Below are 23,226 nucleotides of genomic sequence, written 5' to 3'. Positions count from 1 at the left end.
AATACAAAATAAAGAAATAGGACTCAAGTTAGGGGTATTACCATCTAGATGCATTAACACTTAAATTTGGGGAAGAACATTTTACCTAGGTTCTAGAGGCTAGCACTAATAAATCCAAGTTTCCACAAGGATTAGAACAATGGTTACCCCATTTCCATGGTGTATCAATCCAAGTTCTTGAATAACAAAAGCTATTTAAGTCCCAATCTACCCTTATTTCCATAGAAGGGAAATTGGGTTCGAGATCGGGAAGGCTAAAGTCTTCCATCCAATTCCCATTGAGATGAGAGACTTTCCAAATACAAACAACAATTGCTACACATCAACTATTGCATGATATATTAAAGACCCAACTCAAACACATGAACCCTAGGTTGGGGTTCTTCCCCTTTTTCACAATAATCACAACTTAAGCATCAAAATAGATAATACAACCCTAACTCAAGCCCATAAACTAACTACTCATGATTAAATAGCATAAAGAACACATGCAAAAGCACAAGTAATAAACATAAATCTTGCAAAAGAAAAGAGATAAGGAAAAGAAAGCTTCTCTATTGAAATGGGTGGAATAATCTTGAAATCCAAGCTTCAAATTCAAGATTATAAGCTCCAAAAGTGTTAAAAACATAGTTCTAAGCCTAATCTAACCTAAAAATATGAAAGGGAGTGAATGGGAGTGTCTAGGGTTCAACCATGGGTCAAAAATGAGTTTAAAATGCTCAAAACGAGCTTAAATAATTGTAGAGCAGGTGCGAAACGGCAACCCACACGCCCGTGTGGGTGCCCATTTCATTTTGGCCGATTTACAGTGCATTTCTCACTGTGTAAGCAGAATTCTGTGCAACTGTTTTGACTTCTAGGCTATTATTTACCCTCAAAATCACTTCATTAGCCTTTGTGGCCTTCAATAAAGTTTTAGCCCTTCAAATTTTCTTTCCAATGGAGCAAGAATTACCTTATTTGGACATTCCTAGGCTGAGATATGATCAAAATACCGAACAGTGGCAGATTTGGACAAATCTGTAAGTTTGAATGATTTTGACCCCTTTGGCTTCCTTTTTAAGATGTAATGTCTTCATGATAGTTGTATCCCTTTGAGTCTTCGTTCCAATGACATAAGAATCACTCAATTTGGATATTTATAGGCCGAGATATTGTCCAATCACTAAGACGTTAACGTGTAGAAATTTCAACACCTTGACATTTTGCTTCTCTTTTGTTTTAGTTTGCCCAAATGACCAATACCATTGAAAATACAACTCTTAGACTCCATTGGAAGTGTTGCACCCATCTCCATAGCTTCTCCTTGGCTCTCATTGACTCCAAATGCATCCAAAATGTTCATTTTGACACTAGTTCCCTTCAAAATGCATTAAAATATTCATCTTTGCTTCAAATCCTCTTTGCAAAACAACACAATTTAGTCATACTCTCATTAAATTTGAAATGATCAATAAGCAAAATGACTTAGTGAAATGGGAAAAATATAGACAAATAAGCACTTATTAGAACCTGGTCCAATCGGGTAGGTTCGTGCAGCGCTCTTGAGGTAGAGCTCTGCGGAGTTCATCATGGTCTCAAGAAGGCATGGGAGTTAGGATATCGGAGAGTCAAACTTGAATGCAACTGCGCTAAAGCCATTAACTTGATCGAGAAAGACGAAGACTATGAAGGACCAGGAAGAAATCTTATGGAGATATGCAGAGCATTCAGACACCGAAATTGGGAGTTGCGCATGGGGCACGTTCCGAGAGAACATAACAAAGTGGCAGACTTAATCGCGAAGAATGCCTTAAACGACGAAGAGGAAAATTGTTACTTTGAGACGGCAACCATCCCAATAGCATGCAGAGATTATTACATGAGGATGACCTTGGGCTTTTGGGCGCTTTGACCACTGTGAGAATCAGCTAATGATCTTGGGTGTTCTCCTCCCTTTCATAATATATATATATATATATATATATATATATATATATATATAATCAATTACATATGCAATTTTGACAATTCTTACATATTTGTATTGTCTACAGTCTACTGTGTATGAAGAGTAATTTGTTGTAATTTAATGTACCAATTAATGCGGTAAGTTTTATTTTAAAAAGATTATTGTTAACACTTCAGTAAAGCAAATAAGATAAATAAAATTGCATCGTATGATGTTGCTTCATCTTAATTAATTTGTAATATGATCAATCAACTTACCAAATTTATAATTTGTGTACAATTTTAAGATATTAAATTGAATAAATTTATAGCAAATTTGGAACTTTTGTACAACTTAGTCCAACTGATATATCCAGTCCAAGAAAAATCTAACCATATCCAACTAATGACAATGACCAAACCTACGAAAATTAGGTATACGGATCAAAGTACATAAATTAATTCTATATAGGTAACATTGTGTTCTACTACGGCTCTATTTATAAATCTAGCATGCTTCTTTAGCTAATCACTCAATCAATAATGAAAATTTTCCTTTACTAAGCGATTTGCGAATCGTGCCGTCCATGATGTAGCTTGGGAGGTCGTTTCTGTGTCAGGTTGCGGCCAGTGGTTGGGCACTCCGCCTTTTTATCTTGTTGACACTCTTTTATTTAATTTAATGCATTAAGCTTTGATATGATATTAAAAAAAATGAAAATTTTCACTTTTGTTCACATAACTTTTGTACATACAAGATTTTTTATACATCACTATTTTTTTTTTGTTTGGTTACTTTTGATGCATAAGTGTATCTCTTTTACAATGTTTCGTCCTTCCAATCATAATTCGGCAAAAAAAAAAATCAAAAATCTTCAAAACATTAACATTTTATAACAATTAAGTAGCATACTTTATAAATTTTCAATTAGAATAAAATGTAAAAGTATGCTAGAAAAAAACATTAAACGAGCCCTAATAAATCAATCAAACATTGTGAGTTTCCTAACTGAAAAAGAAAAAACAATTAAGTTGGTAAAAATGTGTAATTAAGTTCCATAATTACCTATTCAACAAGTTACCATTGATTTGACATGTTGACTAAGTTTCTACCATGTATGCCTCTTAATTACCAATAATGATTCCATTGAATGTGTATAATGCGCTCAATTGTTTGTTTTTTTTTGTGGATAATGCACAAATAACAAATAAGCCATTGTACTATTTGAAAAACAACAATTAAACCATCGAACTCAAATAACATCCAAATAAGTCATCGAACTCGAAAAAAAAAGAGCAATTAAGTCACTGAAACTGGAAAAAAGAGTAATTAACATTTTTAACAGGTTAACTTCAGGTTAAAGTACAAATAAGCCACTGAACTATCTGAAAAACATCAATTAAGCCATCAAACTCAAATAACTCTCAAATAAGCCATTTTTTTCTTTTGTAAAAACTTTTTTATGAGTTAATTTCATTTTTTGCCCTAGATTTATAGGTGATAGTTCGCTTTTAGTCATTTTTTATACGAATATCTTTATTTATTTAATTTTTTTTTTTACTTTTTTATGAGTTATGACCAAGCATTTATTTGATCAAATAAAAAAAAATAAAAAATAAAAGTAAAAAATAACTCATAAAAAAAGTTAAAAAATAAATAAATAAGGATGTTTTGATTAAAAAATGACTAAAAGTGGACTGTCACCTCTAAATCTATGGTAAAAAATAGAATTAGTTCATAAAAAAGTTTTTTTTTAAAAAAAAGAAGTAAAAAAGTGGCTTATTTGGGAGTTATTTGAGTCCGATGGCTTAATTGATGTTTCCAGATAGTTCAGTGGCTTATTTGTACTTTAACCTGAAGTTAACCTGTTAAAAATGTTAATTGCTCTTATTTCCGGTTTCAGTGGCTTAATTGCTATTTTTTTCCGAGTTTAATGGCTTATTCGAGTTCGATGGCTTAATTGTTGTTTCCTAAATAGTACGATGGCTTATTTGTACTTTATCCCTTTTTTTTCTTTGCTAGTTTAAGAGAGTTGATTGAACTTTTTTTTAGTTTAGAAATTTAATTGTATTGGTTTATTTGAATTATGGAAACATGGAGTCAATATGTAATTTTTTTTCCTTAAAATTTGTGTTTTTAGTTTTAATAGTGGAGTAGGAATGAAAGTAATGATAATAAAGGGAATGACAAACCCCATTGCATGAAAAATGAAAATTGATCACATTTTATCGCACCAAACTTTATATCCTAAAGCTACACACAAGGACTTCCACCACGATAAGATAGATTCTTCACATATCTTATCAACAATTGGCGAATTGAACACACTAACTGCCTTTACAGTTCTACATCTATGCACGTATTTAAATGCGTAACAATAATTGAATAAAGCAAAGTTATCATATGAAGATGTATAGTGACACTTCTAAATTGAATTTATAATGTTTAGTTTAGACATGTTGGATTATCTGCTTATGTAAATTTGGTATATATTTTTATTGTTGAAAAATATTAGCAAAATTGGTATATATTTTTATTGTTGAAAAATATTAGCAAAATTGACATTTTGAATGATCATTTTATGATACAAATATATGTGGTCAACTTTCAATTTGGATCACGTTAAAATGGATTCGAGTTCTCTTTAATAAAAAATAAAGCAATATATTGTACATTAAAATAAACAAAGGTCTAGCCTCTGTGTTCAGTTGAGTTACCATGATTTACATAATTCCAAATGCTCTGTCGAGTCAGGGCGTGGGGGCCTTGGGGTTGAGATTCAACATTTTGAGAAGAAAATAGATAATTGATTAATGATAAATTGATTTTCAAAGTGTAGGCTGTGGTTTCCCAAAAAAAAAAAAAAGTAGTGCAGAGGCTGTGTAGCCATAAAGTTTTTTTGAAAATAAAGAAGCTAATTCATTAATCATAGGCTGAAACGTTTACAATAAAGATTGATAGAATGATAAAACATTCCTTACAGTCAAACATAGAAACAACTTCCCTAGCATAGAAAACTTGATTCGCAGACTGTTTCACAAATTTGAAGTTGAATTCTTTGAAGGAACTTAAATCTTCTTTAATAATTTGGTCAAACGTACCTAAGACTGACACTGGTTGAATAGTCTTACACACCACCTGAGTATCTATTTCCATTCTTCTATCCATTGACAATATCTCCATCGCCATTCTTCTATCCATTGACAATATCTTAATCGTGCTGAACTGCATATCATAGTTCATAGGAGTCTCTTTTTCATTGTCATGTTTGTCACCCAGGATGAGATTCATGTACGCTATAACTAGTTTTATCGTTTCACGCATTATGAAAAAGAACTCGCCAAGTAAACGAGAGGAAGAAACTCGTCAAAACAACGAGAGGAAAAACACAAAAACTGTAAACAAAATTAAACAAATAAAACAAAGCAAAGGGAAACAACCGTGCCAAAATAAGAGAGTAACGACCAGTAGCGGTAAAGATGGAGGAGAAAACAATGAATGCAGAAAAGACAATGAAGATGGACGCTGTCTGAGGTGGAGATGACAGCAGGGGAAGACGATTGGACGCCGCCTCCGATCCACATTGAGAAAGACTTGTAAAAGGTCTTTTTCCCACACTGAGAAAGTAAAGGATTTTCCACTAATATATAAACACCACAATTTCTAAAGGAATCATAAATGACTATATATAAGGCTTTCTCTCGAGTAGGGGTGCAAATTAAATTCGTAAATGAGTTTGACATTTATAGTATCTCATTTTTTTATAAGTATTATACTTTTCATCATAATTAAGAATCAATTTATTATTTCAAAAAAAAAAAAAAGAATCAATTTATCTATGAGTTGAGGGAGAATTACCTTTTTTAAAAATGTTATATTCATTATTTAATTAAGGGTCCGTTTGGAAACCTCTGTTTTTTCAGATATTGTTTTTCAGAAAATGTTCATTTTTTGAAAAAAAAAATTAATTGTTTAATGTTTAGCTGAATGTCGTAAAATTATTTTTTTTTCTGTTGGATTGAAAGTTAAGAAATTGCATTTTTCTATTTAGTTCATTTTTCTGAAAATGAACATATTTTTGTTATAATAATAATAATAATAATAATAATAATAATAATAATAATAATAAGTGGTGGTGGTGATGATAATAATATTTGTTAGTGATCAATTTTATGACTTATATATTATTTATATATAAGTGAAAACTATTAATTTTTGAATCTCCATCCTAAAAGAATTTGAATGTCATACTATAATAGTATAATTATTTATTTATTTTAGTAATACACTGTGTTCTCTTTACATAAATCAAACATTGTTTGTTGTAGCACAAATTTTATTTTTTATTACAAATCTATTACTTTAATTAAAATAATGTGCATTTTATTACAAGCTGATCTAGCATGTATGAGACAAAATTTCTCTTTATTTTAAGAATTTTAATTTCTTTATATTTTAAGACTTAATTTGTTAATATTAAAATTATTAGGACATTATTTTTATTATTAATTATAACTATCTACTGCGTAGCATTACTCATCTTTACTACTACTTTTATTACAAATTGAAAATATTTATTTCAATTATATTGAAAATAATTATTTTTATTCTATATTAATTATTTAATATTCTAAAATCTTACTAAATATTTATTTATTTTAATTTATGTTGGACATTAATTTAATTGCGATATACACGGATTATAATTAGTATTAACGTACAATAAATACCAAATAAACTCACTTTCTCATCCGACCTTTCAATATTACCATTGTACCACGTTACTTGTGAATATTTTAAAAAAAAATGATAAATATAGTTGACAAAAAAAAAAAAAAAAAAAAAGGTTATGAGAACAGTTTTGTATTCTTTATATTTACCAATGGCATATGAAAATGATATCATTGAATGGTCAGATTAGGAGTGGATTTATCGATCGTTATATCATGTACTCGTGGTTTATGTATTTGTGTTTTGTATTATGACTTTTTGTATTTTGCGATATAAAATTATGTACCTTATAAGTATGAATTATGTATATATAACAAATTAGTAATTATGTCTTATGTTATGTATTTTTGTGTTTTGTGTTGTGAAATTTTGTGTCTATAAACACAAATTATATACCTAAATCATATTTGAAAAAATAAATAATTGAGTTAATGTCATATGAGGTTCTCCAAGTATAGTAATTTTGTCACGTTTAGTCCTAAACTTTTAAATTGATCACCTGTAATCCTTCGATTTTCAAATTGTTACTATCTGTGGTCTAAGTTTACCATTCATGGTCCTTCAACTTTCAAAATTTTGTACCTTGTTGTTTCAATCCATGGTCCATAATAGGAAGAAGTGTCAAATAAGCCACTGAACTTTTTGTTTTTGTGCAATTGGGTCATTGAACTTAAAAAGTGTGCAATTCAACCATCAAACAAGCAAAATTTGTGCAATTGGACCATTTTTACAAAAAAATTTAATTCAATTTGAGTTAAAACATTTCAACATTGACTCCCAACTAGTACGGTAGAAGAAAATGCCACTCTTAATATATATATGTTAGTAATATAATTTGATTTTACCATAAAATGTTTTTTAAAATGGTCCAATTGCACAAATTTTGCTTGTTTGATGGTTGAATTGCACACTTTTTAAGTTCAATGGTCCAATTGCACAAAAGCAATAAATTTAGTGGCCTATTTGACACTTTTTCCTCCATAATATTACGTGGACTCTGGTCCATGATATAATTTGTTATGGATTTATTTGAATAAGTCGTTAACAATGAAAACAAAATAATTAAATTGATCAAAATATTAAAAATACAATATCGAAAATGAATAGTCAAGTAGATGGAACATGATTCTCGTATAGGTTAAATTGTTGTGAACACTCTCGCAGTCGAATACATTGCATAGAACTTTCTTAGTGCATATTCCCAAAAAAAAAAAAAAAAGAACTTTCTTAGTGCAATTCACTCACACTATCAAACAGTGATCGCAAGTTTTCCCCGTCATCCAAAATAAAAATTGTAACTACAAATTAAAGTTGATAAAAAAAAAGGAAATTGTACTTTTTATTCTTAAGTTATAGGGTAATTATAGAATCTGTCTTTATTTGTTGGTCGTACTCACTTTTCATCTCTAATTGACATTGTAAATTTCGTCTTTTTAATAACATGTCATGCTCACTTTTCATCATTAAGCTATACTAACGTTGCAAATTTCGTTCCTAATGTTTTGTTAGTAAATAAACGAAATTTGTAGCATCAATTATAACTTAGGGGCAAAAAGTGGGCATGATCAATAATTATGGCCAAATTCTACCATTACCCTGTACTTTGCGATGAAAAGTCTAATTTTTTCTTTTAAAAAAATAGTATAGGGGTAGAATGGATATTTAACCATTTAAAAATGTGCAAAAGGAATTTAAAAACGGAATAAAAATGAGGCGAAAATGCGAAATGCTTCGATTGGCAGTTTGGTTTATTGTTTGTTGCCGTTCTGAAACTTAGCCATCAACCAATAACAATCCTTCGTCACAATTGCACAGCGATAACCATCGGGAAAGAGACCTCTGGTTGGATATATTATAGCAGAGTCCGCGGGAGAAGGTGGCCGGTTGTGTAGCATAGATCTGAAGAGAGAAGCGATTGTGCGGTTGATGGACAATGGAGTACATAGACAACTTGCCGCCGATGGATCTGATGCGGTCGGAGAAGATGAATTTTGTCCAGCTCATCATCCCGGTCGAGTCCGCTCACCGTGCCGTCACTTACCTCGGCCAACTCGGCCTTCTTCAATTCCGCGACGTACGCTCGGATCTCTCTCTCCTCTCTGTGTTTACATATACGCATGTTTAATTTGTCTATGATTGTGCATAGAGAAATTCATGTCCGTTTTAGTGTCTTTGAAGGATTTTCGGAGCATGCGTATGAATTGACGATCTCAGTTTTTGTTTAGTTTTGAGAATTTACTGTTTCCACGTTAGTTTCGGGTTCATGCAATAGCGTGGAGCTATTTGTTCTTTTGTACTTGGGGATTTTAGTGATGAAGTTTTGGTTGCGGTAGATCCAGTTATTATGTGGACCACGGCTAAGTGAGAACATTGGAGGTTTTGCTGCAGTACAGGAAGAATTTGCTAATTGTAGTCTTTAGGATTGAGTAGATACCTTGAATCACATAAGACTTGTGATTTCACTTGAATATATGCTTAGATTGAAGTGTGATTCATGCCAGGAGAATCTTTTGGATTCGAATGATGATAATGCTTGAAATGTGTTGCTCCCTCTCCAGCATGAAATTGTGCATGCTGAGACAGATTGACTTTTTCAGTGACATATTATCTGAAATCATATCAGTGATCTTAGTGTTAATCCTTTATGAAATTTCCTTCAATTAAACTGTAAAAAGTTTGAAAGTAGTCATTTGATAATCTATAAATATAACATTCAAATGCTAGAACCATTTGTACCTGTTTTTGTGCACAATTATAGCACATTGAGCATCTCTACCCTACAGATGGTTTATTGGGAGATGCTCATTGAAATGGGCGAGAGTCTTCTCCAAGATTAACCCCTTCATGAACCATACGCTCCACTAACTCATTGTGATTTGGCACATTGCCGAAAGTGCATCTCATGTCATGATAACATAGAGAGACTCCAAACTGTGTCAAACACTCCAAATGTTCCATGTTGTAGGCAGTAGACCATACAACTACAGCATTGCCTTGGATTCTACACTTCTGTAGTCCATGCTCTCTGTCGCCTTCTTTAATTTCCTTTTGTCACCAGCCAATTTGTGAATGCTATAAATCTAGGCATAAACATATTTCAGTTAATAACCTAAATATCTTCAAAAACATTCCTGCATAAAAATGATGTGTTTCACAGAGCCATACTTGGCATGCAAGAAGGAAAAATATCAATGCCTCAAGTGAGAATCGCCTCTCACAATTACCAAATTCCTTGGCCCCTAGGAGGCTAGGATTTTTGAATCATGCTGACAATAAATATCTGTTAATGTAGTAGCTAAGTTAGATTTGATTTAAGAAACACTGTGAGCCTAAACATCAGAAAATTTGATGGGGTTGGCTGTCTTCTCATGATCTTCCGATGTAATTTTGCTGATGTGGAAAAATCACAAAGCAATGTTTGGAGGGATATGGACAGAATTGCCTCTCACAATTACCGAATTCCTTGACGCCTAGGATCTTGAATCATGCTGACAACAATTATCTGTTAGTGTAGTATGTAATTTATTTAGATTTGATTTAAGAAACACTATGAGCCTAAACATCAGAAAATTTTATGTGGTTGGCTGTCTTCTCATGATCTTTGGATGTAATTTTGCTGATGTGGAAAAATCACAAAGCCACGTTTGGAGGGATATGGACAGAATCACCTCTCACAATCACCAAATTCCTTGACCCCTAGGATTTTGAATCATGCTGACAACAATTATCATTTATCTGTTAGTGTTGTATGTAGTTTATTTAGATTTGATTTAAGAAACACTGTGAGCCTAAACATCAGAAAATTTGAGTGGTTGGCTGTCTTCTCATGATTTTCGGATGTAATTTTGCTGATGTGGAAAAATCACAAAGCAACGTTTGGAGGGGTATGGATAGAATATGTCTGCAGGGTATCCTCCCTCCACTTTTACTTCTTTTTTTTTGGGAAAATGTGATGTTTTTTGAAGCAACCATGAACAGTAGAATAGTTTCCCTTTTGCTTTTGTTCACTCTAGCTCACAAATCTCTTAAAAATACAAATTTATGAACCCCCATTATCCAAATAAAGGACTAGGGAGTCTGCTTTTATTTTTTATTTTTTCCTAATGCAGTTAGTTACTGACATGTGGCTGCCTACTGATTAAATTAAGAAAAATACAAGTAGGTATAAGTGGTATATTATTTAGCAGATCCTTATGCTTCTCTCATTATTAATTTATTGTGCTGCACAGTTGGTGTTTATGAAGATAGGCAAACCTTTCAGAGCAGTAATAATCCCCTTGCTATTTGTTAAATTTGGCTCATAAACTTTTTAATCTTATGTTTTTTTTTTAATAACTCAGTCATAGGCCATCATTATTATGTCAATCTCTATGGGCCTATGGGGTTCAATTGGGACATGCCAAATTTTATTATGAGTGCTGGTGAATGTTTAATTTTCTGATGTAGAATTGTGTTTGTCCTTTTCTCCTGATGTATTGTTATTATTGGGGAAATTCATTCACTATATAGCACTTTTTGTTGACAGTTAAATGCTGAAAAGAGTCCGTTCCAACGAACATTTGTTAACCAGGTATGTATAAAGGAAAAACTTTACTACAAGTACTGTTGAAGCTTTTGCATTGCTCAGTGCCTCAGTGTAATGCTATTCACGTCTGTTGCTAACTAATGAATAGATAAAATTGCTATTGGAATTTTTGAAGTTCATTTTGTTCGAACTCATAGAAGACAGTGTATGTAGCGCTGAGAAACAATTACTATCTTTAACTTTTGCCAAAAAAAAAAACATGTTGCTTGATAACAATCATAACATATGAAAGGTCATTCACGTAGCCATTTTTGTTGTTGTTGTGTTCTTTTTCCTATAATAAACTAAATCATGCGAAGTTTGTGGTTGTGTTCGATGTTGTACAATATTTTCGGGACCTGGATTAAAATTTAAAATTAAAAGTGACAACTGACAAATGAGTTGTTGGGTTAAATTCGTGCCAGTTGATAACATGCTGGAAAGATTTAGGGACCATTTGGTAATGTTTTGTTTTTGAGGTTATTAATTTTCAAATTCTGTGAAACTAAAATGAAAAATACAGGGTTGGGTAATGTATTGTGTTTCATTTTCTAATTATGTTTTTAAAACACTGGCTGACTGGCTTGTCTTTTAAGCCAAAAAGGTTATTCCATTTTTGTTCTATTTTCAGTTATGCATAACATCATCAACTAACCCACCTTCTTAACTCCACACACCAAGTACTTATACCACCCCACTTATCCCTACCTACTACATCCCCAAACATCTATATGAACTAAATCAAAGAGGGACATAGCCCAATTATTGACTCTCCTTGGAAAAGACTGACGTGATTGTTTTCCAAGGTGACACGACTCACAATCAAAAACTCAATAGAAAGATCGGAACCATCCGTCGAAGTTTGGGGAGACTAGGATGGCCAAAACGACTATGAATAAGCATAGGAGAATCTGTGGACGCACATGCAGCAACACCACCACGCAGGTAATAGATTCCTTGTGACTCAAGCCCGGTGCCAATCACCTTCCCCGCACTGCGATCCTGTACAACAATCGAATCAACACAAAAGGTTATGGAGCAATTAAGGGTACGAGTGATTTTATTCGAGATAAGGTTGAAAGGACTATTAGGAACATATAACACAAACTTTAAGGGAAAAGATGACATAGGAGAAGCCTGACCAACACCAACAGCTGGTGTTTGATGACCATTGGCTAAGGTAACCATGGGTGAAGTCTTAGACTTTGAGACATTAGTCATAAGAGATATATTACCAAAAATATGATCTGAGGCACCTGAGTCCAGTATCCAAGTACTAGGTGTACTAGTTTGAGAGAGACAAACCATAGAGAGAGGAGGTACCAGTATTTGGAGAAGATGTGGGAGTGTCAAAACGGGATGCTTTAAACTAGAGGTACTCTTCATAGTCACTAGGGGTTATCTCGACCGAAGTAGAACTCACACATGAGCTTGAACCTCAAAACCAGTAGCCTGTACCACATTAATAGAGCGTGGAGGTTTGCCATGTAACTTGAAGCAGCGATCCTTGGTGTGGCCTAACTTGTGGCAATATTCACAACAAAGATGATTGCCACGACGAGTACCACTACCACTAGTTGGTCCAGAAGGCCCTCTATCTGTAGCTCAAGATGCCAGTACATATGAATTTCTAATAGGCTCAATTGAGGGAGCAGAGGAGACTCTGAGTAGGCTAAATTTCCAATAGGCTCAATTGTATTCTTGCTTTAAAGCTTCAATTTGACCTAAGAATTCTGGTATATCCATATCAACAGTCTCACGAAAGTTAAGCATATTAGAGATCAGTGAATAAAGCCTTTGGACATCATTAGTGTAAAGGGACTTGACTTTATTCCAAACATCATAGCATGTTTCATATGCCTTGTAAATGTTATGGAGTTTAGGATTAATTGACTGCCATAACATACTGCAGAGTAAGGCATCCACCTTCTTCCATTCACCTTTATTTTCTGCAATTTGTTCAACCTTTGTGTCTAGATGGGTAGACATACCTTGGCCTTTGAACCAAAGTTTCACGGATGCAGCCCAAGATGCATAATTTTCACTCCTAACTAACTTATCCATGGTAATAGTCGGAAAGGAGGTAAAAGTAGTTGAAGATGATGCCATAATGACAAGTATGAAGAAAAACAACTGTTTCAGACTTTGACAGCGGTGGTGACCGGTGAAAACAAAAAATCCAAAAACACAGGGAGGTGCATCTGCTCAAGACGATTCCAATGGTGGCAGCGGTGTCTTGAACGGAGATCTAAGAAGGGAGATCTGGCCGGAAACAGTGGAGATTCCCGCGACGGCGGATGGCAACCGGATTTTAGCCTTAGGCTCACGACGAGGTTCCGAGTAGGCCTGTGGTGTTAGTTTGGGAGAAGAACCACTAGGTAGCATCGGAACGAAGGAAACAGTCGCGGCACTCCGGCGGCGACGGGAAAGAAAAGGTTATTTAGGGTTTGGCTCTGATACCATGTCCAACTGTGAGAGAATAAAGTATTCATATATTTCACACATCTAAAACTCTACTGACATCCATTATTTATACAGGAATAATCTATCAACCTAAAGGGCCCATTGATAAACGGGCCTAGGGTTTCAATATATATATATATATATATATATATATATATGGGGGAAGGGTTCAGGTGCGGGTATATCTTCCCTTGCGGTTGTGCGGTATTCACCTTAAGCATTAAAACGGCGCACCTTAAGTACACAAACCACGCACCTTAAGCTAAGAACACAAATCACGCACCTAAATTTGACACCCCTAATTTCCACCCATACCACCTCCCTTGTCATAACATAACCCACCCTTCATTTGATATATTCTTCATCCTATTGTGATGTCATCTCTATGAAACCTGCTATTCCTATCATGCTATTGCTTCTGTCTTTATCTACTATCATTTTTACCAACTCTCTCATTACTTTATAGTCAAAATATGAAACCAAACATGTTCCATAAGCAAAACAAAAATGTTACTCGGTACCAAACATGCTTTCAGTTCCAAGCAATTCCTACGATGATCAAGTGAAATTCTATAGCAAACACTTTTTCTGATGACTTCAAATACATGGTACAAATAAAATCTCAGGCCTTGGCCTGTTTGTATGTAAAAAAATAAAAGACCTAGTACAATGTGATAACGTGATCTATTGTCTCTTACAATAGACAAAGATGGAAAGTTAGACTAACTTGGCTCTTATGCATAGTTTCAGAAAGCTTTTAATAGCTATACTGATCATTTTCTTTTGCACTTCGCATTTAGAGATCTTCTATTCTGTGATTTACATATGTTCTGTGGTGATGGTTTTTGATTCAACTTTTCACAGGTTAAAAGATGTGCAGAGATGTCGAGAAAACTGCGATTTTTCAAAGATCAGATACACAAAGCTGGTTTACCACTTTCTCCTTCTCCTACTTCACAACCTGATATTGAGTTAGAAGAATTGGAGGTCTCTTTTCTGTAACTCTTTTACTTTATGAAGTGGACATCCCTTCGTTACTCACTTAATAAACTAATATCTGCTCTTTTCTACTTTCCTTGGATCTTAGGTACAACTTGCAGAACATGAGCATGAGCTAATTGAAATGAATGCTAATAGTGAGAAATTGCAGACATCATATAATGAGCTGTTGGAATTCAAGATGGTACTGCAGAAGGTAAAGCAGCTATCCTTTTCCAAATTCAAGCATGTGAGCTGTTGAACCTTGATGAGCCTACTATTGCTGAAGCCAGTTTTGCTTGTTGATTTTGCACCTTCAACCTGTAATTGATGATCCAACACCCTCGAGTGTGCCAGTCAGCATCCCTATAATCAATCTCCTCATACTCCGTACTTGATTCACCTGAGATGCCTTTAGTCTTGGCTGTACACATTCAAACTTCAAGTGGGCTCAATTGATTCTGTGTACATTGTGTAAAAGAATTCTTAAGAGTGTAGTTTAGGACCATAGATTGTACCTCCATTCTTCAAAGTGTCCTTATGTCTTACTGTGGGCAATTCCAGGCTGGTGAGTTTCTTGTTTCAAGTCAGAGTAATACATCAGCTCAGGAAACAGAACTAGATGAAAATGTGCACTCCCATGATGAATATGCTGATTCAGCATCATTAATGGAGCAGGTATTATTCTGTTGCTGTCTTCAGATTGTTAATATGCATGATGAATTATAATAATTTACATTTATAAATGTATGTCTGTGTATTCATTGAAATCTTTCTGACCTTCAGGAGATGCGGTCTGATCTACCAAATCAATTTCATGTAAGATTTATTAGTGGTGTAATCTGCAAGTCCAAAGTTCTTACATTTGAAAGGATGTTGTTTCGTGCTACAAGGGGCAACATGCTTTTCAATCAGGCACCTGCTGAATATGAAATCATGGACCCTGCTTCAAATGAAATGGTAATCTTCTTTCGTTTTTTATTTTCATTTTCCTGTTTATTTGTAGTCAGTGTTATAACTCTTTTGATGGACTTCTGCTTAGTTTTTTATGGTTACCAAAAGTAAAGTTTAAAGGCATGCACCTAAGAGTGTTGTGAATTTATTACAAAATGGGTTGCAGGAGATAAACAGAAGAAAGTTGAAGACAAGATTTTGAATAACCTTTTGACAGGGTTGGGACAAACTTATGACATCCTACCAAAAGCCACACGGTCTTTGACACCAACTTCTATAGTTTAATATGGTTAAACCTCTGGTTTTGGTTTTGCAGGTTGAGAAGGTAGTATTTATAGTATTCTTCTCGGGTGAGCAGGCAAGGACCAAAATATTGAAAATTTGTGAGGCATTTGGTGCAAGTTGTTATCCTGTTCCAGAAGATATCATCAAACGGAGGCAAATAATTCAAGAAGTATGTCATAAAATGATTGCTACTGTCCTTACTGTTACACTGAAGGAAAAGTTTAATGACATATACTCATTGTGGTTAAGATACTTTTTTTCTTTGGTTTACACATCAGAATTTGAAATATATGACTTATAAAGACTGTTTTGGAAGCTGTTCGTGTTAATGCTATGCTTTAATGACATTAGACCACTAGCTTTTTATGTTTATAGCTGGAGGAATTTGTGCATATAAAGCATGAGAGTGCATGAAGTTTTTTGTGTCTTGATTACTATCATTCCAGGGTGATTGGCAATAATACTTGTGAGAAATTAACTTCTTGGTCACAGGTTTTGTCTCGTCTATCTGATTTAGAAACCACATTGGATGCTGGATTACGTCATCGAGATAAGGCATTGACCTCTATTGGGTGTGAGCTCACTAAATGGATGAACACGGTAAGATATAATTAAGAAGCATTCTTCTAGGAAGATTTTGTTTTCACTTAACATATCAATATGTGGAGGTGTCTGGACTTTTCTTAATGTGATCTTGGAATCTGAGTTAAAAACTTCGACTACTTTTTCTAGGTTAGAAAGGAGAAGGCTGTCTATGACACCTTAAATATGCTGAATTTTGATGTGACAAAAAAGTGTCTTCTTGGTGAGGGCTGGTGTCCCATATTTGCAAAGACAAAGGTACTTATTCTGAAGTGTTTTCTGTGGATAGATATATGCAACTGTTTTTTAATTAGCTTAAAAGAAAATTCTTGTGGCAACACAGATTCAAGAGGCTTTACAACGTGCAACATTTGATAGCAATTCACAAGTGGGGATAATATTTCATGTAATGGATGCATTTGAGTCACCTCCAACATATTTCAGAACCAACCGTTTTACAAGTGCTTTCCAAGAAATTGTAGATGCATATGGGTGAGTTGAGAATATGCAGTTGAAACTCACTTTAAATTTGATAAAGGATAATATAACATAATTTTATTTTTCCACATTTCAATTTCTTATCCTTTTGTTTGGTCAAATGTGCTTTTGCAATAATAAAGAGATCTTATTTCACAAATTCTAAAGAATTCTGGTCCAAAATTCATTTCCTTTTTCCTGTGCACTTATTTTTATCCTTTTAAATACTTATTATCTAATGTCTTTACCTGTAAGCTATGTGCATTGTTTCCCTTTTATGGTCATTATTGAAAGTATATAGTTTGAGGCACTCTTATCTGATTAATTTGGAAGCTGTAACAAATCAGTTCCAGTTACCATCTGTAATGAGTTGGTTCCGGTTAAAGGAGTTCTACATAGTAATTTCAGGTTGGAAAATGATAAGTGTACTCCCAAGGAGTTTAACTCCCTGCCACATGCTCAAATTTTCTCGGGTGAAGAAAAGGGAAGGAATAAAAATTGTGGCCCATCTCTTTTTCTGAATCAATCAGATCATTGCACGTCAGTTGGGAGTAAAATATAGAGTAGAAAGTGGGGGGTCCATGTAGTATTACTCTTTCAGGTTTCATGTGATGACATCCATTTGTCAAGATATATTGGAAATAATATAAGAGGCTCTTATTGACAATGATAGGTGTTTGTGCTATCATTTGCTTTAAACTCTTCATTTGTTGTAAAACTTCTGGTTGGCTTAAAAATCATGCAGAACAAATTAATCAGGTCATTTATGGATGAAAAATTAGAAAATCTCTAATATATCTATTTATTTTGCAGTGTTGCAAAATATGAGGAGGCAAATCCTGCAGTTTATACAGTCATTACATTTCCTTTCTTGTTTGCTGTGATGTTTGGGGACTGGGGTCATGGAACTTGTTTGCTATTGGCTGCATTGTTTCTTATAGCTCGAGAAAAGAAGTTTGGTTCTCAGGTATGTTCTCATAGTATATTTAGATTATGATGTGAGGGAGAGTTTGTTTCCATTGGAAGACCATACATGTATTTATATATTTTCTGGTTACCTTTTGCTGTCAGAAACTAGGGAGCTTTATGGAGATGCTATTCGGTGGCCGATATGTTCTCCTCTTAATGTCCATATTTTCAATTTACTGTGGGTTGATATACAATGAATTCTTCTCTGTTCCTTTTCACATATTTGGTAACTCTGCATATAAATGTCGAGATGCTGCTTGCAGGTAAACAAAAAATTATTGAATTTCTATTTGCATTTCTTTGTAAACTCAAGTTTATAATCTATGAACTCATCCTTTGATGCCATATAAAGATAGTATTTGATTTGTGATTTCTAAAACCCCCACATCTCATTTAGAGTTTTAAAATTGTGTTTCTATTCTTCCTTCCAAACCCCCCAAAATACACAATATTTGAAAATTTCTGATTATATGGAGTTGAAATGCAGTAGGATGAGAAGCACCCAGGAAGCTGGGCTTTATAAGACATTAAGTAGCTTTTAACTTATTTTTGTCTCTTTCTGTGACCAAAACAAGGTGTTATTTTGAATAAGTTGCTTCTTTTGAGATGAAACAACTAGTTGATTAGAAATATAAGCTCTACTGACTTGATGAGTGGATCTTTGCTTTATAGGATTTCTTGTCATCCTTTGCACTACATTGTAGTTATGCCTGCATATGATTTTCTTTATCCAGATAGCTGTACTTTGATTTTAGAGTCTTGTTTGTTCAGATTTACTTCTGCTGTTTATTAATGGAGAGCACAAAACATCCTTTCTACTTAGGATAGAGGCAGTAACATTTTCCTTTCTGTAAATCATTATTTACATGACATGTTTGCCTTGACAGAGATGCTAGCACAGTTGGTTTAATCAAATATAGAGACCCATATCCATTTGGTGTAGATCCAAGTTGGCGAGGTAGCCGTTCAGAGTTGCCTTTCTTGAACTCCCTTAAGATGAAGATGTCAATTTTGTTGGGTGTGGCACAAATGAACCTGGGAATTATACTAAGTTACTTCAATGCACATTACTTCAGCAACTCGATTGATGTTAAGTATGTATAGTTTTCTTTTCATGTCCTCTTTTAATTATTGATTCACTGGTCTGGAGAATGGGATTTTATTATATGTGTTGGTTACAGGTATCAATTTGTGCCTCAGATGATTTTTCTCAACAGCCTTTTTGGATATCTTTCACTTCTCATTATTATCAAATGGTGCACTGGTTCTCAAGCAGATCTTTACCATGTAATGATTTACATGTTCCTAAGTCCTTTTGAGGATCTCCGTGATAACAAATTATTTTGGGGACAGAGTGTTCTTCAGGTCTGAAACCATTAGCATCTTTCTATGAACATATGATCATCGAACACCAATGCTTCTGTCTTGTTTTATCATTAATATTTTGCTGCAGGTCTTACTGTTGCTTTTAGCCCTTGTTGCTGTTCCATGGATGCTCTTCCCAAAACCTTTTATTTTGAAGAGACTCCACACTGAGGTATTATGCTTCTGCCTGCTTTACTGATCAATTTTTCAGATTAACAATCATAAACAGAAAGCCTTTCCTGTGTGCTGGTGTCAATGGTATTAGTATTTTAATTGGAAAATGCTATTTGCACACAAAATTTTATACGCATGTTGTCTCACAACTCTTGATATTCATTGGCTACTTGTGAACTACTGAACTGGTATTCCATAGAACTGCTGTAATTTTAAGTATTCCATATGACTTTTCAGTTATGCATTGTTCACCTAGTATTTGACAGTACCTTCCTGAAGCTGTTATTGATTATTTTAACTTGTAATTTACAATGATTAGAGATTTCAAGGTCAATCATATGGAATTCTTGGAACCTCTGAGATGATGGATATGGAGGAACCTGGATCAGCAAGGCCACACCATGAGGACTTCAATTTTAGTGAGGTTTTTGTTCATCAAATGATACACTCTATTGAGTTCGTTCTTGGTGCAGTGTCTAATACAGCATCATATCTACGGCTATGGGCTTTGAGGTTTGTGGATCATATATTGCCAGTTATTGGTCATAAATTTGTCTTTCACCCCAATTCCATTGACATATTTTGACAATGCAGTTTGGCCCACTCAGAACTGTCTACCGTCTTCTATGAGAAAGTTCTCCTCCTCGCTTGGGGGTAGGTTTCCTCAAGAGCTTTATCTCTTATTATTTTCTCTGCCAGTTGAAGTTCCTCTAGTTTCCAGCTCGGCAGTAACAGTTGAGATATATACGATGTTCGATTTTGTTTTGAGTGCTCTGAGTTATGGTTATCGCAGATATGATAACGTGTTCATACGACTGGTGGGGCTGGCAGTTTTTGCGTTTGCAACAGCATTTATACTACTCATGATGGAGACACTCAGTGCTTTTCTCCATGCATTGCGTCTTCATTGGGTGGAATTTCAGAACAAGTTTTACCATGGCGATGGCTATAAGTTCAAGCCGTTCTCCTTCGCGTTGTTAGCGGATGACGACGACTAGTAGATATGTCTTACCATTCTTTTTGGAATTGTTGGGTGAAGATACTAATGGCCAATGGGAAGAGCAATAGTAAAAGACTACCTACCATCTGGGAGAAGAGGACTTCTTACAGACAGGACCCAGTTTTTGCTGACTACAATTTTCCACTTTCTTCTTACCATAAAAATTCTTATACGGCTCCCCTCATCATGTCAATAGCTAGTTGTTAACAAATAGATTTTTGTACATCTTTCTTTCCCATATTTAGTTTGTAAAAAGGGAATTCTTTATACCATACATCCTCACGGAGTCGCGGATTCTAATCTTTTTTACAAATCTCTGATTCACGAGCAGTACGAGTCCCCAAGTTCTACTTTTGTAGGTCGGATTTTTCTTTTTATAACAGTAAAGCAATGCCTTGAACAGTTCATTTCCTATTCTGTAGCTTTTACATGGTGTTTGGTTGGGAGGAAGGAATTAAGAAGAAAAATAATTATAATTCGGTAGGTTACGACATTTTATAATCCAGTATTCTATCAAATTTCTATCTGAGTATATACAAATAACCTTAGTTCTATAATAAAGCAAAAAACAATTACTTCATGTGCAGATAAAATAACCGGATGCTTACCTCTATATCGTGAAAAACACCATCACGACACTTAACACCATCCGGAATAGTACGATCAGGTACTGTGTTCAATACAGCGCAGCTTGATGGCACTTGCTGTTCTCATTGGCGCCAGATCTTTAACCAAAACAAACACCGGAGCCATATGTGATTTCTTGTTTGAGATATACGCTATTACTTACTGTATTCCACTTGGCTTGTAATTCTAGTTTGCTTGTACCTCTAGTCTCCAAGAGATGATATATACTCCGTATATCCATAGAGTTGGTATTGGAAACGTTTGGCTCACGAAGAGTCATATGTATCCAATTAAATGTGAAGCATTTTCGAAAAGCCTTCACATTTAAATCTGAATCAAAATACAATGTAAAACATAATACAAATCACAATTAAAGTGACTTAATCCTACATTTAACGGCGCTTTTCGCATGCAATTAGCGAAAACGGAAAGACGCTTTGTTTTACTCCTTGGGCGGGAATTATCTCCAACGCAATACACCATAAACGACACCGTTTTCACACAGCTTTTGGGCGGGAATTGTCCCACACGATTTTGCTTTATTATAGATAGATAGGATTCAAGTAGGATATTTGCAATGCATGACATTTAATAAATAAAATAAAATTATTTTTGAACCTCTGCTGCGCTCTTTAGAACATTCTTGGCGCATGCATATATATACTAAAATTTTAATCATTCCTTTAACTTATCTTTGAGCCCAAGTAATTAATGTATGTGTCATGCATATATAATCTATAACTTATGCATATATTTCATTGAATTTATAACTTATTTTAAATTATACATGGGTTAATATGTTATAACATAATGATAGACTTAAAATAATATTCAATTCATCATATGCATTTTATGTATATGATTTGGTTAACGATGTTTAATTGAATTTAATTCTAATTTAATTTTATCTTTCAAGATTTAATTTTAGTATTAATTTTGAAAAATTCTTGCAATTAACATTTTTATCCTGTAATTTCTAATTAAAAATAAATATTATTTATTACGGAGTATATTCTAAAATACACTATTAACCCTAAAAAAAATACTAATCACTGCAGCAATAACCTTAGTATTAACATAACAACAAATGAATCAATTTGTTTGTTTCTGACAGTAAGTGTAAAACCATAATACACACATTAATATTTTTTTAAAAACTTAATTAGTTTTGTTCTATTCTTCTCCTATCTTAAATACTAAGAAATTAAATCAAATCGAACAAATAAAATAAATAATTTAGAATACCAGGAAAGATACAAATAATTTACCTAAGTTTTACAAAATAACAATTAAACTATAATTTTCTCAAAAAAAAAAAAACAATTAAACTATAATTAACACATAAAAGTTCCGAGGAAACAAACTAACACAAAAAATTATTATGTTTCAAATTTTTGTTCTTCAGTTAACTCTTTAGCTTGCTTACCATCAATGACAGAGACTCTATCCTCTTGGTCTAGATGAAGGTTAATTAATTAAGGCCATGACCCTTGCTGCCGTGGACCATGGTCAATTACAATAATTTATCCACAATCATATGATTAATTATAGGTTAAAATGTCAATTGCAAGTATTTTTCAAAATTAATACTAAAATTAAATCTTGAAAGATAAAATTAAATTACAATTAAATTCAATTAAATATTGTTAATCAAATCAGATACATAAAAATATAAAATGCATGTGATTAATTAGATATTATTTTAAGTTTATCATTATTTTGTAATATATTATGTACCAAAAAAAATTATTTTGTTAACATATTAACCCATGCATAACTTAAAATAATGTTATAAGTTCAGCGAAATAAACATATACATAAGTTATAAATTATATATGCATGATTCCCATTAATTACTTGCGCACGAAGATAAATGTGCCAAGAATTTCAAGAATATTTTAAAAAAAAAATAAAATAAAATAAAATTCACGCATTGCAAATATCCTACTTGAATGCATTATAATCCTACTCCAATCGGAATTGACCTATATCCTCTATAATTCGCATTCCATAAGGAGTGGGATTAGCATACTATATATCATTACTTCTTCTCAATACTTCTCCATCTATCCTCTCCCTTAGCTTGTATCATTTGATTTCCTATTCACTCACAATCTATTGGCT

The 23,226-nt window shown here is 33.5% G+C and overlaps 1 protein-coding gene across 1 annotated transcript; it reads left to right on the top strand.

The window, feature by feature from the left end:
• Positions 1-8,399: 8,399 nt before the first annotated feature.
• LOC116025576 (V-type proton ATPase subunit a1-like) lies at positions 8,400-20,887 on the top strand. The gene is made up of 18 exons (XM_031266847.1): positions 8,400-8,738; positions 11,190-11,234; positions 14,556-14,678; positions 14,779-14,886; positions 15,234-15,347; positions 15,456-15,629; positions 15,940-16,077; positions 16,401-16,508; positions 16,641-16,748; positions 16,834-16,982; positions 17,781-17,934; positions 18,039-18,199; positions 18,824-19,030; positions 19,118-19,301; positions 19,390-19,473; positions 19,795-19,988; positions 20,070-20,129; positions 20,269-20,887. Exons 1-18 carry the CDS (start codon positions 8,598-8,600, stop codon positions 20,471-20,473), a joined length of 2,457 nt encoding a protein of 818 aa, XP_031122707.1. The 5' UTR covers positions 8,400-8,597; the 3' UTR covers positions 20,474-20,887.
• The last annotated feature ends 2,339 nt before the right edge of the window (positions 20,888-23,226 follow it).

This window comes from Ipomoea triloba, chromosome 7, assembly GCF_003576645.1.
Source record: "Ipomoea triloba cultivar NCNSP0323 chromosome 7, ASM357664v1".
NCBI classification, from domain to species: domain Eukaryota; kingdom Viridiplantae; phylum Streptophyta; class Magnoliopsida; order Solanales; family Convolvulaceae; genus Ipomoea; species Ipomoea triloba.
This window is presented reverse-complemented; position numbering and strand designations above follow the sequence as displayed.

Coding starts and splice junctions, on each gene's coding strand:
- LOC116025576 (XM_031266847.1), top strand. CDS start 8,598: ATGGAGTACATAGACAACTTGCCGCCGATGGATCTGATGCGGTCGGAG. Junction 8,739..11,189: donor GCCTTCTTCAATTCCGCGAC/GTACGCTCGGAT, acceptor TTTTGTTGACAG/TTAAATGCTGAAAAGAGTCC. Junction 19,302..19,389: donor GGGGACAGAGTGTTCTTCAG/GTCTGAAACCAT, acceptor ATTTTGCTGCAG/GTCTTACTGTTGCTTTTAGC.